This window comes from Canis lupus, chromosome 12 (assembly GCF_048164855.1).
Source record: "Canis lupus baileyi chromosome 12, mCanLup2.hap1, whole genome shotgun sequence".
Taxonomy (NCBI): domain Eukaryota; kingdom Metazoa; phylum Chordata; class Mammalia; order Carnivora; family Canidae; genus Canis; species Canis lupus.
In genome coordinates, this window is record NC_132849.1 from 5,967,650 (window position 1) to 5,982,608 (window position 14,959).

The 14,959-nt window shown below is 42.7% G+C and overlaps 1 protein-coding gene across 1 annotated transcript in view; it reads left to right on the forward strand.

Annotated features, from left to right (window-relative positions):
• LOC140601888 (uncharacterized) overlaps positions 1 to 3,837 on the forward strand; it is a 42,139-nt gene extending 38,302 nt beyond the window's left edge. Inside the window, exon 10 of the mRNA XM_072771333.1 lies at positions 750 to 3,837. Coding sequence (XP_072627434.1) covers positions 750 to 841 — 92 coding nt within the window. The 3' untranslated portion in view covers positions 842 to 3,837. The remainder of the gene's footprint in view (positions 1 to 749) is intronic.
• Positions 3,838 to 14,959: the final 11,122 nt, after the last annotated feature.

A 14,959-nucleotide genomic window follows, 5' to 3' on the forward strand; every position in this document is an offset into this window, starting at 1 on the left:
TTAAAGATTTTATTTATTTATTCATGAGAGACAGAGAGAGAGGCAGAGACACAGGCAGAGGGAGAAGCAGGCTCCATGCAGGGAGCCCGACATAGGACTCGATTTTGGGTCTCCAGGATCACACCCTGGGCCAAAGACAGCGCTAAACCGCTGAGCCACCCGGGCTGCCCAGGAAAGCAGATTTTTGAGAGCATCTGTCTCCAGAATGTATGACTTGCTGGGTTTTTAAATTCCCTATGACAGTATCCACATCTGGTTTCCATGGGTAGAACCTGGAGTTGGGTACCTCAGCTCTACAACAAGGAAGGGGCTTTTGGGAAAGCAAAGTGGAATTTTCAGACTTACAGAGGGCAAAACCCCAACTTAGTCACTTCCATGTTCCTCCTTTCCACAGCAGTGGCCAGTTGTAGAAGCAAAGAGAAGAAGTGGAAAGTGCAAAAACTGCCCAGACCCACCATGGCCAAAATTGTAATAGTTATTCCCAATTTTGAAAAGGCTGCTGTTGCTTATAAGGTCCCATCTACACATCCCTAGGGGTGTAGGAGCAAATTATTCTGGGAAATTCACATTTCCTGTATTAGTCCATTGCTCCATCTTTGCAGATAATCAGGGAGTCACTGGCTGTGAACTGGATACTAGCTTGGGCTCTCTCCCTCCCCTAAGTATGAATGAGGAGGGAAGGGAACATCAGTTTCTGCTTGGAGCAGTCAGTGAAGAGAATCTCATGGTCTCTGTCTCTCCCTCCTCAGGCACCAGACAGTCCATTCCAGGTGTCTCCCTTGCAACCCCTCATTCATATGCTCAGAGTCACCCTTTGCGCTCTGCTCAAGACGTCTTGTGACATGATGTCTGGATGTCTAGAAGAATGGTCTCCAGAACTTTCCAGCCCTATCAAACAGCATTCTTGGCTGTGAACTTGGAGGTATCTTTAAATGAATGGATCAAATTAATAAATTCTTATTTAAAAACTGTTTACATGTATTGAATGCCTATAAAGAGGAAAATTTGTGAGGCAAGAATAAAACTCATAATGGCCAGAAATTCATAGAAAAGGTTAAAAGAAAAATGAATTTTCTCTATTAGCTATTTCTTTTTTTTTCTTTTGCAGAACATTTCTTTAATACAGCAATATATAAAGCAAATATAAATTTAAATATTTATGATCACAAATCATAAATACATTATTATGACTGCCTGTGTTATTCAGTTCGCTCAAGTTTGGGGGAATAGCTTATATGTAATTCTTGAAATGCACTCACTTCTTCATAAAAATATGAGCTTGAAATGCATGTACACATTTTTAAGAGTATATAAATTTTCACTCTCCTGACTTTATTCCCAGTCTTGGCATCTTCACATATCCTTGGTGAGTTACCCAAACTCAGGGCCTTTTGTTACTAAGAGAGCCATCAAGATTGTTTGCCAGTGGCAACATACTTAAAAATTAATGAATAATAACTGCTGGTCCCCAAGCTTTTTGACCTAATTACTTCTTCCTCTAGGGCAAATGAGCTTTCACTTGGGCATTCTATCAAACTCCTATAGACTGAATACCCTTCAAACACCTCCTTAAAACACTTTATTAAATAGCCATTTCCATTTTAATAGTAGAGTGAGAAAAAAAAATAGTAGAGTGAGGATTGTACCCCTCAATCTGAAAGTCTTCGGCCTTGAAGTCATCAATTGCCTCAACTTTTAGAAGCATTTTGAGCATTTTCAGCATCTCAACGTGATTTAGGTAAATATGTGCATCTCTCAAAGTACCTACAAAGTTACCTGGCTTCAGGCCTGTGATGTGTGCGGTCATGTAGGCGAGCAAGGCCTGTGTAGCTGGTAATGTTGAGGGGCACACCCAGGCCTATGTCTTGTGACCTGTGGTACAACTGGCAGGACAGCTCATCATTCATAGAACTGGCATAGGTCATGGCAGGGACATAGGGCCTTAAGAGGAAGATCCTTTGGATTCCAACCACACAGGATGGTTCTTCTTTCATCAGGGTTGGTCTTGATGGTGTCAGTCACCTTTTGCAGTTGGTCTCCTCCTTGACCTGAGTAATCTGAAGCTGCGTAGGAAAAAAAGGCGGGAGAAGCCCAGGCAGCGTCTAGGCTGCTTCTTTGAATTTGCAATTCAATATGAATAATTCACCACAGACTTGACAAAAAGAGGACTTAAACCCCTATCTTTAGATTTACAGTCTAATGCTTTTATCAGCCATTTTACCTATGTTCATTAACCGGTGATTATTTTCCACTAACCACAAAGACATTGGTACTTTATATTTACTGTTTGGAGCATGAACCGGTATAGTAGGCACTGCCTTAAGCCTCCTAATTCGAGCCGAACTAGGTCAACCCAGTACCCTATTAGGAGATGACCAGATTTATAATGTAGTCGTAACTGCCCATGCTTTCGTAATAGTTTTCTTTATGGTTATACCCATTATAATTGGGGGATTCGGAAATTGACTAGTTCCGCTAATAATTGGCGCCCCAGACATGGCATTCCCCCGAATAAATAACATAAGTTTCTGACTGCTCCCTCCATCTTTTCTCCTATTGCTAGCATCCTCTATGGTAGAAGCAGGTGCAGGAACAGGATGAACTGTATACCCCCCACTAGCCGGCAACCTAGCCCACGCAGGAGCATCAGTAGATCTAACAATTTTCTCCTTACATCTAGCTAGAGTTTCCTCTGTTCTAGGGGCAATCAACTTTATTACTACTATTATTAATATAAAACCCCCAGCTATGTCTCAATATCAAACCCCTTTATTTGTATGATCTGCGCTAATCACAGCAGTCCTATTGCTGTTGTCATTACCTGTACTAGCTGCCGGAATTACAATACTTCTAACGGACCGAAACCTAAATACAACATTTTTCGATCCTGCTTGAGGGGGAGACCCCATTCTATACCAACACTTATTTTGATTTTTTGGGCACCCTGAAGTCTATATTTTAATTTTGCCTGGGTTTGGAATAATTTCTCATATTGTTACATATTATTCAGGGAAAAAAGAGCCCTTCGGCTACATAGGAATGGTTTGAGCAATGATATCTATTGGGTTCCTAGGCTTTATTGTATGGGCTCACCATATATTTACTGTAGGGATGGATGTAGACACACTAGCATATTTTACATCTGCTACTATAATTATTGCTATCCCAACAGGAGTTAAAGTATTTAGCTGATTAGCAACACTTCATGGAGGAAATATCAAATGATCTCCAGCTATACTATGGGCTCTAGGGTTTATATTCCTGTTCACAGTAGGTGGATTAACAGGCATTGTTTTAGCTAACTCATCCCTAGACATTGTTCTTCACGATACATATTATGTTGTAGCCCACTTCCACTATGTACTCTCAATAGGAGCAGTATTTGCTATTATAGGTGGATTTGCTCACTGATTCCCCTTATTTTCAGGGTATACTCTCAACGACACTTGAGCAAAAATTCACTTTACAATTATATTTGTAGGAGTCAATATAACGTTTTTTCCCCAACACTTCCTTGGACTATCTGGAATACCTCATCGTTACTCCGATTATCCAGATGCTTATACTACTTGAAACACTGTCTCCTCTATAGGCTCATTCATCTCACTCACAGCAGTAATGCTCATAATCTTTATGATTTGGGAGGCCTTTGCATCTAAACGAGAAGTTGCAATAGTAGAACTCACCACAACTAACATCGAGTGATTACGTGGATGTCCCCCTCCGTATCATACATTTGAAGAACCTACATATGTTGTCCAAAAATAATAAAGGAAGGAATCAAACCCCCTAAAACTGGTTTCAAGCTAATGTCATAACCATTATGTCTTTCTCAATTAGGAGATATTAGTAAAACATTACATGACTTTGTCAAAGTCAAATTATAGGTGAAACCCCTGTATATCTCTATGGCGTACCCTTTTCAACTCGGACTGCAGGGCACAACCTCCCCATTATAGAGGAGTTACTTCATTTCCACGACCATACATTAATAATTGTATTTCTAATCAGCTCTTTAGTTCTCTACATTATTTCACTAATGCTCACTACTAAATTAACTCACACAAGCACAATAGACTCACAAGAAATAGAAACAGTATGAACCATTCTACCAGCCATTATCTTAATCCTAATCGCATTACCCTCTCTACAAATTCTTAATATAATAGAAGAAATTAATAATCCATCCTTAACTGTAAAAACAATAGGTCACCATTAATACTGAAGCTATGAATATACCGACTATGAAGACTTAAACTTTGACTCTTACATGATCCCTACACACGAACTAAAGCCAGGAGAGCTACAACTATTAGAAGTCGATAACCAAGTCATTCTCGCAATAGAAATGACTATCCAAATACTTATCTCTTCAGAAGACATACTACACTCATGAGCCGTGCCATCACTAGACCTAAAAACTGATGCTATCCCAGGACGACTGAACCAAACTACCCTAATAGCCATAAGACCAGGGCTATATTACAGCCAATGCTCCGAAATCTGCGGATCTAACCACAGCTTTATGCCTATTGTTCTTGAAATAGTCCCCCTATCATACTTCGAAACCTGATCTGCCCTAATAGTATAATATAAACTAGTCTAACTCATTAAGAGCTATAAAGTGTTAACCTTTTAAGTTAAAGACTGAGAGTTTAAACCTCTCCTTAATGAAATGCCACAACTAGACACATCTACTTGATTTATCATAATTCTCTCCATAGTTTTAACTCTATTTATCTTATTCCAATTGAAGGTTTCAAAACACTACTACCCGGAAAACCCAGGACCAAAATCAATAAAGTCAATTAACCAACGCACAACTTGAGAAAATAAATGAACGAAAATCATTCGCCTCTTTCGCTGCCCCTCAATAATAGGACTCCCCATTGTAATACTGATTGTTATGTTCCCATCTATCTTATTTCCTTCCCTTTTTTTCTTTCTTCTCTGTATTCTGCCCCAAAACAACCTCCTGAAAATCTGACCTGGAGTTAGTTTCCTCCTTAGTGTCAAGTTTATGAAGCTGTGCTGTCACTGGTCTTCCATGTGTTCAGCAGCTGCATCTCATGGCCTCATTGAAAGCTGTTTTCAGGATCCCTGGGTGGCTCAGCAGTTTAGTGCCTGCCTTTGGCCCAGGGTGTGATCCTGGAGTCCCGGGATCGAGTCCCACGTCAGGCTCCCAGAATGGAGCCCGCTTCTCCCTCCTCCTGTGTCTCTGCCTCTCTCTCTCTCTCTCGCTCTATCATAAATAAATAAATCTTTAAAAAAAAAAGAAAAGAAAGAAAACTGTTTTCACCTGGAGGACTTTAGAAGATGCACTGGAGGGAAGTCAGTCCAGAAATAGATGCAAAGGGCAGGGTTTCAAGACCTAGAGCATCAGATGCTTTAGGTCCCCTTACTTCTGAGAGTCTGTTGCTCTTTCCCAGGGATAGCCAACAGAAACTTTAACTGGGCTTCAGGAGAAAGTATACATACAGGAGAGTTCCCTTGAAGGATAATGGACAACTGAAGACCAGCACCCAAGAGGAGATCCTCAAGAGGTTAACTCTCAACCAACATGAGTGCCAAGAAAATGGAAAGGTGAAGAGATGGGCTTCCAGCACTCTGGGCTGCCACAGGTTCAGTGACTTTTGAGGTCAGAGGGTACGATGACAGGGAGAAAACCACCTCAGGTGTACCTCAACTGCCTGTTAAATGGGTAACTGTGGATTCAGGGAAAGGAAAGCAATGGAGGCAACAAGAAACAGAAGAATGAATTAATGAGAGAGGATTGCTTTGGGAAACACATCCCATGTCAAATTTGGAACCAGATCACAATACTGCTTAGTCATACTATTACAATGACCAGGTCCCATGCTATTTTGAAGAAGTCAAGGATGAGACCAGTCCACCAGCCTGAATCAGAGTCTGCCCCGCCCCCCACCACATATCCAGGGGACCATAAACTATTTATTGCTTTGCAACCTGCTTCTTTAGCTCATCATAACACTCTTGAAATTCATCCTTGTTGTTATATGTATCAGTCATTAGTCTCTTTTTGAGGCTAAGTACTATTTATTATACGAATATCCCACAATTGGCCCATACTCCTGTTTGTGTCCTCCCACTTTCTATCTCCACCCTCAACAGGCCCCTCACTTGTCTTGTCATCTTAGGCTCTGTGCACCATCCCATTGTCATTCTTTTTTACTTTGCCTTTGTTTGTTTTTTTTAAAGACTCTTTTTTTAAAAAAGATTTTATTTTATTTATTCATGAGAGACACACAGAGAGAGTCAGAGACACAGGCAGAGGGGGAAGCAGGCTCCTCACATGGAGCCCAATGTGGGACTTGATCCTGAGACCGGGATCACGCCCTGAGCCGAAGGCAGATGCTCAACTGCTGAGCCACCCAGGCGTCCAACTTTGCCTTTGTTTTTTGTTTGTTTTTTTAAGATTTATTTATTTATTCATGAGAGACACAGAGAGAGAGAGAGGCAGAGACACAGGCAGAGGGAGAAGCAGGCTCCCTGCAGGGAGCCCACGCTCTGGGCCAAAGGCAGATGCCAAACCACGGAGCAAAGTTGGCTGCCCCAACTTTGTCTTTGTTATGTCAAGTTTTCAGTATAGCAAAATGCTGAGGTATTGAGACATCAATACTATCCATGTAATAAGCACTTGCCTGGAATAAAATATAAAACTGAATAAACCTGCACTGAAACCAGAGATGGAGCTGCCAGGCTGCAGCATCTGGGTCACTCTGTTCCAACAGGAGTCCCAGACCTCTCAGGAAGGACCTCCAGCCTGACCCTTGGGGGCCTGACCCTGTTGACACTTGAGGGGCACAGGTCCTCAAGCAGCTTTTGTGCTGGTCAATTTTAAAAGATTTGGGACCATCCAGCTCTGATGCCAATGTTCAGTCCTAAACAACTGAGAGCTGCAGTTCTGGTCTTAGATTTTTGTAATACTTTCCACTTCCTCAATCCATTTTTTTTTCCTCAAGCCATTTTTAAACACACACACAAAGGTATGAAAGGGGAGCTAGCTATGATTTAGCCTTGGATAAAGGGAATCCATGTGCCTGATTTATAAAAATGCACCGAGGGACACCTGGGTAGTTCAGTCAGTCAAAGGTCTGCCTTTGGCTCAGGTCATGATCCCAGGGTCCTGGGATCAGACCACACATGGAGCCCCACATCAGGCCTCACACCAGCCTCATCCAGCCCTGCATGAGGCTCCCTGATCAGCAGGAAGTCTGTTTCTCCCACTCCCTCTGCCTAGGCTCCACTTGCTTATGCTCTCTCTCTGTCAAATAAATAAAATCTTTTCAAAAGATGCACAGCGAGAAGGTAAAACAGTAATTACTAAGACAGCCATGGCCCTAAGGGAGAGAATGATCTGTCAGAAGGCAGAGCATTACCTCTGTGCTATAGTAGGAAAAATAGAAGGCACATCCAAGGAAAGGGTGAGATTAAGAAATTTAGGTTCTCAATTTTGGCTGTACCTTACATTCACCTGAAGACCTTTAAAAATGGTTATCAAAACTTATTAGAAATTCAGACTTACTTGATCTGGGCTATATTAGGAAAAATAAAAGGCACATCCAAGGAAAAAAAGTACAACAGCTTAGGCTTTTCATGATATTCTTAGAATATTCCTACAGTGTAATGAGATACAAAGTCCCTTTGAAGAATACTGATCTCCAGGTAAAAATCTGGTAGTCGTGGCTTAGCTAATTCTTTAGCCAATTCTTTTTTGCTTTCTCTGATGGTTCCTTTCTCTCCTAAACCTCATCAAAAGAACACAAGACTTCTGTGAAGCCTTGTTCCTTGTCCCCACAAAGGTGGCCCATCAGCCTCTGATGACTGTTGGCTCCCTCATGATTGGAGCCTTTCATCTGTCTCCCACCAGATGGTTGTGTGTCCTTAGCTACTCCCTCAGCCTTCTTGAACCGCTGTCCCCTATTCCATGAATGATGGAACAGGACTTATTTGATCTCTGAAGGCCCACTAGCTTTTACATTCTTGAGCTCTTCGCTGACCTCTCTCCCTTCTCTTTAAATGGAAAGGCAAATCCAGTTAGGTGTGTTCACTGTAAAATTTGACAGGCTGTTTGTACATTTGCATACTCAAGGTTAAACACCTCTCTCCTGAAAAAGGGAGAAGGCCATCATCACTCCCTTTAGAAAAGAAAGATCTGGAGAGTAAACTGGCAGCTAAGGAAGAAGTGGTAGGGGTTTGGCCATCCAATTGATAGAAGCCTTGAGCAAGGATATCACCAAGTCCTGGTGGTGAGCACTGAGTCCTGCAACAAGGAGGGAGCTTACCCTTTGCTTCAATAGTGTTGCTTTCCCATCCCACCACTTGGCCTGTCTTCTACAGACTCTCACTATGTTCTTAGTCTTTAGGACTGCATGGCTCCCACTCCAGCCATCGGTAGGATAGACTAAAAGACTCTTGTTTAGGTTTCTTCTATTTTCTGTCTGCAGATCAAACCTCAGTGGATGTTGCCATACACTCTAGTCCTATGAATTCAAACTTCCAGAAACCAAGCAACAAACACAGTCTTGCTCTCTGAAGCATCAAGACGTATGAGTCTGATAGTCTCTCAACCTTTAGAGCTACCTATCTCATGAGCAGAATCTGGGCCTCCTCATCTCCACAAACCTACAGGGTGACCCAGAAAAAGTAATCACAGCTATGTACTGCTGGGGTTGGTGGAAAGTTAGGAAACAATTTTCCACTTCTGTATTATCATCAGCAAATATTAAGCAAAATGCATTTAGTCTGCATACATAATTTGTGATCCTGCTCTTTAATGAGATTCAGGTAAACTTGGACTGGCTACAGCACAAGCTTTTTATTTTAACTCCTGTCCTCCAATGATCAACTGAAAGTAAAGAAAACCCTGCCCCCATGAATGAATCAGGTAGTCCCAAATGGGCCTGCTACCTTGATCCCCTCAGAAATTAATATAACAACACTACTGTGTGGTGTTGGTCTGCTGGCTAGATGGTGGGAAAATTGGCATAGGGTCAATGAACACTGCTTTCAGCCTTCACCTGACCCTGGGGTTGCTCAGGTAGATCATTGCCAAGATGGGCTTTGACTAGACCATAATCAAGGAAGACTTCAAAGAATGGTGGGGACATATCAAAATACCATAGAAGACAGCTAGAAGGGGCTTCCAATGGAAAATCATACCATCTTCATCAGATGATATTTAGTAGAACAGTCACAGTGGCACAGTGGGTTAAGGTAAAAAAATAGAATCTACAGGGGCACGTGGATGGCTCAGCTAAGCATCTACTCTTGATTTAGGCTCAGGTCATGATCTCAGGGTCATGAGATCGAGCCCCATGCTAGGCTCTGTGCTCAATGCAGAGTCTGCTTGAGATTCTCTCCTTTTCCCTCTGCCCCTCCCCCCACTCTCTCTAAATTAATTAATTAAAATTGTAAATTAAAATCTACATGAGAGCCCATCAGTAATACAAAGGATAAATTGTGGTATATTCCAATAGTGGATACTACAGAGCAATGACAAATGGATTAATTGTGCTTGTCATTTGGAGCAGAGCGCTGAAGGTATGTATCTGAATGACTACAACCAAACTGAAGATGGAGGAGGAGAGGTCAGAGGAGGAGATGAGGAACATCTTAGGCCACTCCACCTGAGGCCTGACTACATCTAAGCTGCTCCAGAGCACATGGACTCTGGAGGAGGAGTGCTAGAGAGAGATTATCAGTCCACCGCAGGCAGAGTCCCAACAGTGAATATGGTAAAGGGGACACGGCTGGTCTAATCTCAGAAACTAGTTCCTTTAGTTTGTTGTAAATCCAAGATGTCAGGGACACTTTGAGCACTCAGTGGTGAGAAATAAAGGAGTCACATATGGGCCCACTTTACAGCAGAGGAAGTTGAGGTTACAAAGACAATGGTGGCAGGGCTGAGAATAAATGAAGGCCTCCTGAACCCAAGGGAGAAGGATGACAACTCACATCTCCAAAAGTCAGCTCCATGGGTGCAGCGAGAAGGCCAGTCCTACAATCAGGCTTCAGGATAGTGAGATTGTGTCAGCAAACCAGGGAGCTTCTGTCTTCCCTATTGTCCCTGTAGCCTGGGGGAGCATCTGTGGGGAAAGGAAGAAAGCAAGAGATGCTTGTTTAGAAGCTGCCCAGAAACCCCCCTGAAGGGGGTAACTCCTCTGCACTTACTTCCAGAAGCAGCTGCGGGCCAAGACAGAAGATGGCAGAACAGAGCTGAACCATAGTATCCAGCAGGAGGCTGCACACAACAGACATAACAAGAAAGTCAGTGCCAGACCCAGATCCTGGGCTTCCCAGGTCAGGAAGGAATATTGCTCTTTCAGTTCTGATGGTCTCATGTGGGCCTTGACAGCAGAAAATACCATCTGGATCTGAAAAGAGATGAGATTTTATACAAAAGCTTCCTATCCCCTGCTCCAACTCCCTTCCTCTCTCTCTTTTCTTCCCTGATTCATCTTCTGTTCTCACACTCCTGTTCTTTGCTCTCTTCTGCCAGCCTTTTACCTTTTTACCCTTTGTAGCTACAATTTTAGGAGAATTTGCATACCAGACCAAAAAATGGTAAGTTCTTCTCCCTGTCTCTTAAATGAAACACCAAGAGGAAGATGGAATCCTTGGAATCCTTGATGGGCTGGCTGGGAACTGGTAGTGTCTGGGACCTACCTGGTGAGAAGTGCCCATGAAGCAGCCCCAAGGGGACCTGTGTGCCATCACAACAAGGCTATTTCTCCGTGGAAGCTCCTAAGGATGGGGGCTGGGCAAGGGTGGGGATGGGAGTTTGACCAACCACTGGCCCCAAAGCTAGGATGTGAGCACTTATAGAGCAGCAGATGAGTGCCAAGCAATGGTTATTGGAGGCTCAATGTGCAAACAAAGCTTTCACCTTTGGAGGAGGGGGAGCCCACCTTCAGCAGTGCCTCCAGAGCCTGAACAAGACCTCTCACAGAGCTGAGCTAGAGACCTCAAAGGAGGGACTTTGCCAAACTGGTGCTGGTGCCAGTCCCTCAGGCCCTCTAAAGAGGGCACATTTGCCATTGGAACTCAGAGCAGGACGCATAGGGCTGCTGATGCTAATATCTAGGAAGGGGCACACTAAAAACTGTCCTGGGAATAGGAGAAAAACTAGAATCTGGGGCCACCTATAACTACCAGAAACAGCTGACAAGGTAAAGAACCATTGCTGAAGTGATGTAGGAAAGGAACAGTAGGGATCCCTGGGTGGCGCAGCGGTTTGGCGCCTGCCTTTGGCCCGGGACGCGATCCTGGAGACCCGGGATCGAATCCCACGTCGGGCTCCCTGCATGGAGCCTGCTTCTTTCTCTGCCTCTCTGCCTCTCTCTGTGTGACTATCATGAATAAATAAATAAAATCTTAAAAAAAAAAAAAAAAGGAAAGGAACAGTAGGGGCACGTGGTTGGCTCTATTGGTTAAGCATCTACCTTCTGCTCAGGACGTGATCTCCGGGTCCTGGGAGGAGCCCTGAATTGGGCTCCCTGCTCAGTGGAGTCTGCTTCTTCATCTCCCTCTGCTCCTCCCCACCTGCTCATGTTCTCTCTTCTCTTTCAAGTAAAATAAATTAAAAAAAAAGAAAAAAGAAAAGGAACAGTGAGCAAATAGGAAGTAAAGCAAATCCCCCTTCTCATCTTCCTGCCCTCTAGTGCCCCTGAAAGCACACTCTGATGGGAATGAGCTGGTTTGCAGGTACTCAGGAAATCAGTGTTTGGAGCTGACAAACCAACGCATCTCACATCTTCAACACAGACTCTCCTTTCTTCCCAGAGGTCTTTTCTCTTGGGAAGAGCCATAGGTAGTACCTGGTCCTTCCTTAAATTCCTGCGTGAACATCACTTCTCACATTTGAAAAGATTTTTTTTAAGTTCTCCTAACTGAAGTCTGTTGCCTTAAATACTACTTCTGCCTCTGTGAACAGATCTCTCTGTTCCATTTCCTCTGATTTCAGTGACAACCTTGAGTAAGAGAGGGACCTGAAGGATGAGTAGAAGCCCATTCTAGGACAGAGGCGTTCGGGATGTGGCCTGGTTACTAATGGCTGTTGTTGCTACTGGACAGGAGTGACTCCAGCTTAAGTGAACAAGAGATAGTGTATCAGGGATCCAAACTCTGAAGACTTTGGTCTAAATACCTTGCTAATGCAAGCACCACTCTTTGGCTCACAGTCTTAGGCAAACTGATTCATAAATATCACTTCATTATGAGGGGCCTCAACCGAGCTAATAGTTGGCAATATTATTTGTAATCAAACATTAAATACAAATGTTAAACTACTCCGCATGACTGCTGATCATCCACTATATTATTTTTATAATCAAGAGAAATATTTCTTTATGTATTTGAATTCGGTTAGCCAGGATCCCTGGGTGGCTCAGTGGTTTGGCACCTGCGTTTGGCCCAGGGCATGATCCTGGAGTCCCGGAATCGAGTCCCGCGTGGGGCTCCCTGCATGGAGCCTGCTTCTCTCTCTGCCTGTGTCGCTGCCTCTGTGTGTGTGTGTGTCTCTCATGAATAAATAAATAAAATCTTTAAAAAAATGAATTCAGTTAGCCAATATAAAATACATTCTTAGTTTCAGATATAGTGTTCAATGATTTATCAATTGCTTATAGAAAAGTATTTCTAATATATTATCAAAAACATTATTTCAGAAAAAAAAAAAACATTATTTCAGGAAACCTGGGTGGCTTAGTGATTGAGCATCTGCCTTCAGCTCACAGCATGGATCCAGGATCGAGTCCCACATCAGGCTCCTTTTGAAGAGCCTGCTTCTCCCTCTGCCTGTGTCTCTGCCTGTCTCTCTGCCTCTCCCTCTGTGTCTCTCATGAATAAACTAATTAAAAAACAACAACAACATTATTTGGACGTCTGGGTGGCTCAGTGGTTTAGCATCTGCCTTCAGCTCAGGGCATGATCCTGGGGTCCTGGAATCGAATCCCACACCAGGCTCCCTGCAAGGCTCCCGCTTCTCCCTCTGCTTAGGTCTCTGCCTCTCTGTTTGTGTCTCTTATGAATAAACCAAAAAAAATCTAAAAAAAAGAATTATGTGCCACTTAAAAAAATTAGAACTATATTCTCTCATTTTGAAAATGGGAGAGTTTGAAAAGATGGAATTGGTGTATTTCCAGTATTCTAGTGGATTAAATAAAAAGAATAAATTAAAAATCTGGATCTACTCTAAGTTGATAGAATTCAATGGCATGTATACAAAGAGTACTTTAAAAATTGGCAGTCATCATTAAATTTAGAGATTATCTTCTGGGCAGGGAGATGTTCCTTAGTATTTAGAGATAGATAGTCTGGGTGCACTTCCCTGTTGCACCTTCAATACCTAAGCACTTGAACAAATAAATGATTTGGTCTCCCTAATCTTCAGCATCTTTTCTGGTCAACTATGTTTAATAATAACCCTTCCTCTAAAGTTAGGAGATTTGGGGGGTGCCTGGGTGGCTTAGTCGGTTGAGTGCTCAACTCTTGGTTTCAGCTTATGTTATGATCTGAGGGTGCTGAGATCAAGCCCCATGTCAATCTCTGGGATGAGTGGAGTGTCTGCTTGAGGACTCTCTCTCTCAAATAAATAATAAATAAAAGCCCTCTGCCCCTTCCCTCTGCTCAAGCTCTTTCTCTCTCTCTCTCTCAAATAAATAAATAAGTCTTTGTAAAAAAGTTAGTGGGAGATTTAAATGAGTTAATGTTTGAACTAGGCTTAGCATAGTACCTGGTATACAATTGCTCACTAAATCTGTTACTGTGATTATTCTTATTGTCATTGTTAATAACTCATTACTAAGTGACATCATGTAAGCACGGGGTTTTAACTAGGACTTGATAGTTTTTAAAATAAAGGACTCGATGAGAATGTCTTTTTCCAACATAATGGCAGGTCCCATAGTCACTGGAGAAGAGAGCTCAGAAATGTGTTTGAGACATTTCACAATGCAATAGCACTGTATAACTAGATGTAGAGCAGAGTAGAGTAAGACAAAACTTTCAAGAGTGATTTCCCCTTGTCTTTCTTCCTGCACTTTTTCATAGACATTTTGCTGTACATGTGGAGGTGCCTGGGATCAAACATGTAGTACCAGCAACCTAGCAGCAGAACCATAGAGATAGATACTCCAAGGCATCCTCCTTAGCCTCATGCTTCAACCTCAGTTAGAATGGAGAGACAAGGTGGGTCAGATAAGTCCCTCACCTACCACACTTGAGAATCCCTTGACAGTCTGCCGCAACACCACTAAACGCCACTGCACATGCAGGTTATGGATTACCCACCAAATACCTAAGGGCCGGATTTGACCATGATCTATAGAAAGGTCACTCACATTCATGGGCCATATGGCATTGCATATGCCATATTCATCCATGGCTTTATGGCAACCTCTAGCAAACCAGCCCTCTCATGTTCAGTATATTGGTGACCTGAATGAAAGAATAAAGAAAATCATCAGATGTGCAAATCATCATCAAAATGGGTATCTAGGGGATCCCTGGGTGGCTCAGTGGTTTAGCATCTGCCTTGGGCTCAGGGAGTGATCCTGGAGTCCTGGGATCAAGTCCCGCATCAGGCTCCCTGCATGGAGCCTGCTTCTCCCTCTGCCTGTGTCTCTGCCTTTCTCTCTCTCTCTGTGTGTCTCTCATGAATAAATTAATAAAATCTTTTTTAAAAATGGGTGTCCACTGCTATATTCAAGGAGATTAATTGTAAACTGACCTTATGCAGCCAGAATGAAATGAAAAACCAACAAGTATAAGAATAATATTCATACAAAAACAAAAGCATCCTACAGTCAGAGGAGGTAGTGAGAGTGAGGCATTAGGAGGTCAAAATTGGCCTCAATTTAATCCAAGATCTATAAAGAACTTATTAAACTCAACAGCAAAGAAACAAACAATCCAATCATGAAATGGGCAAGAGACA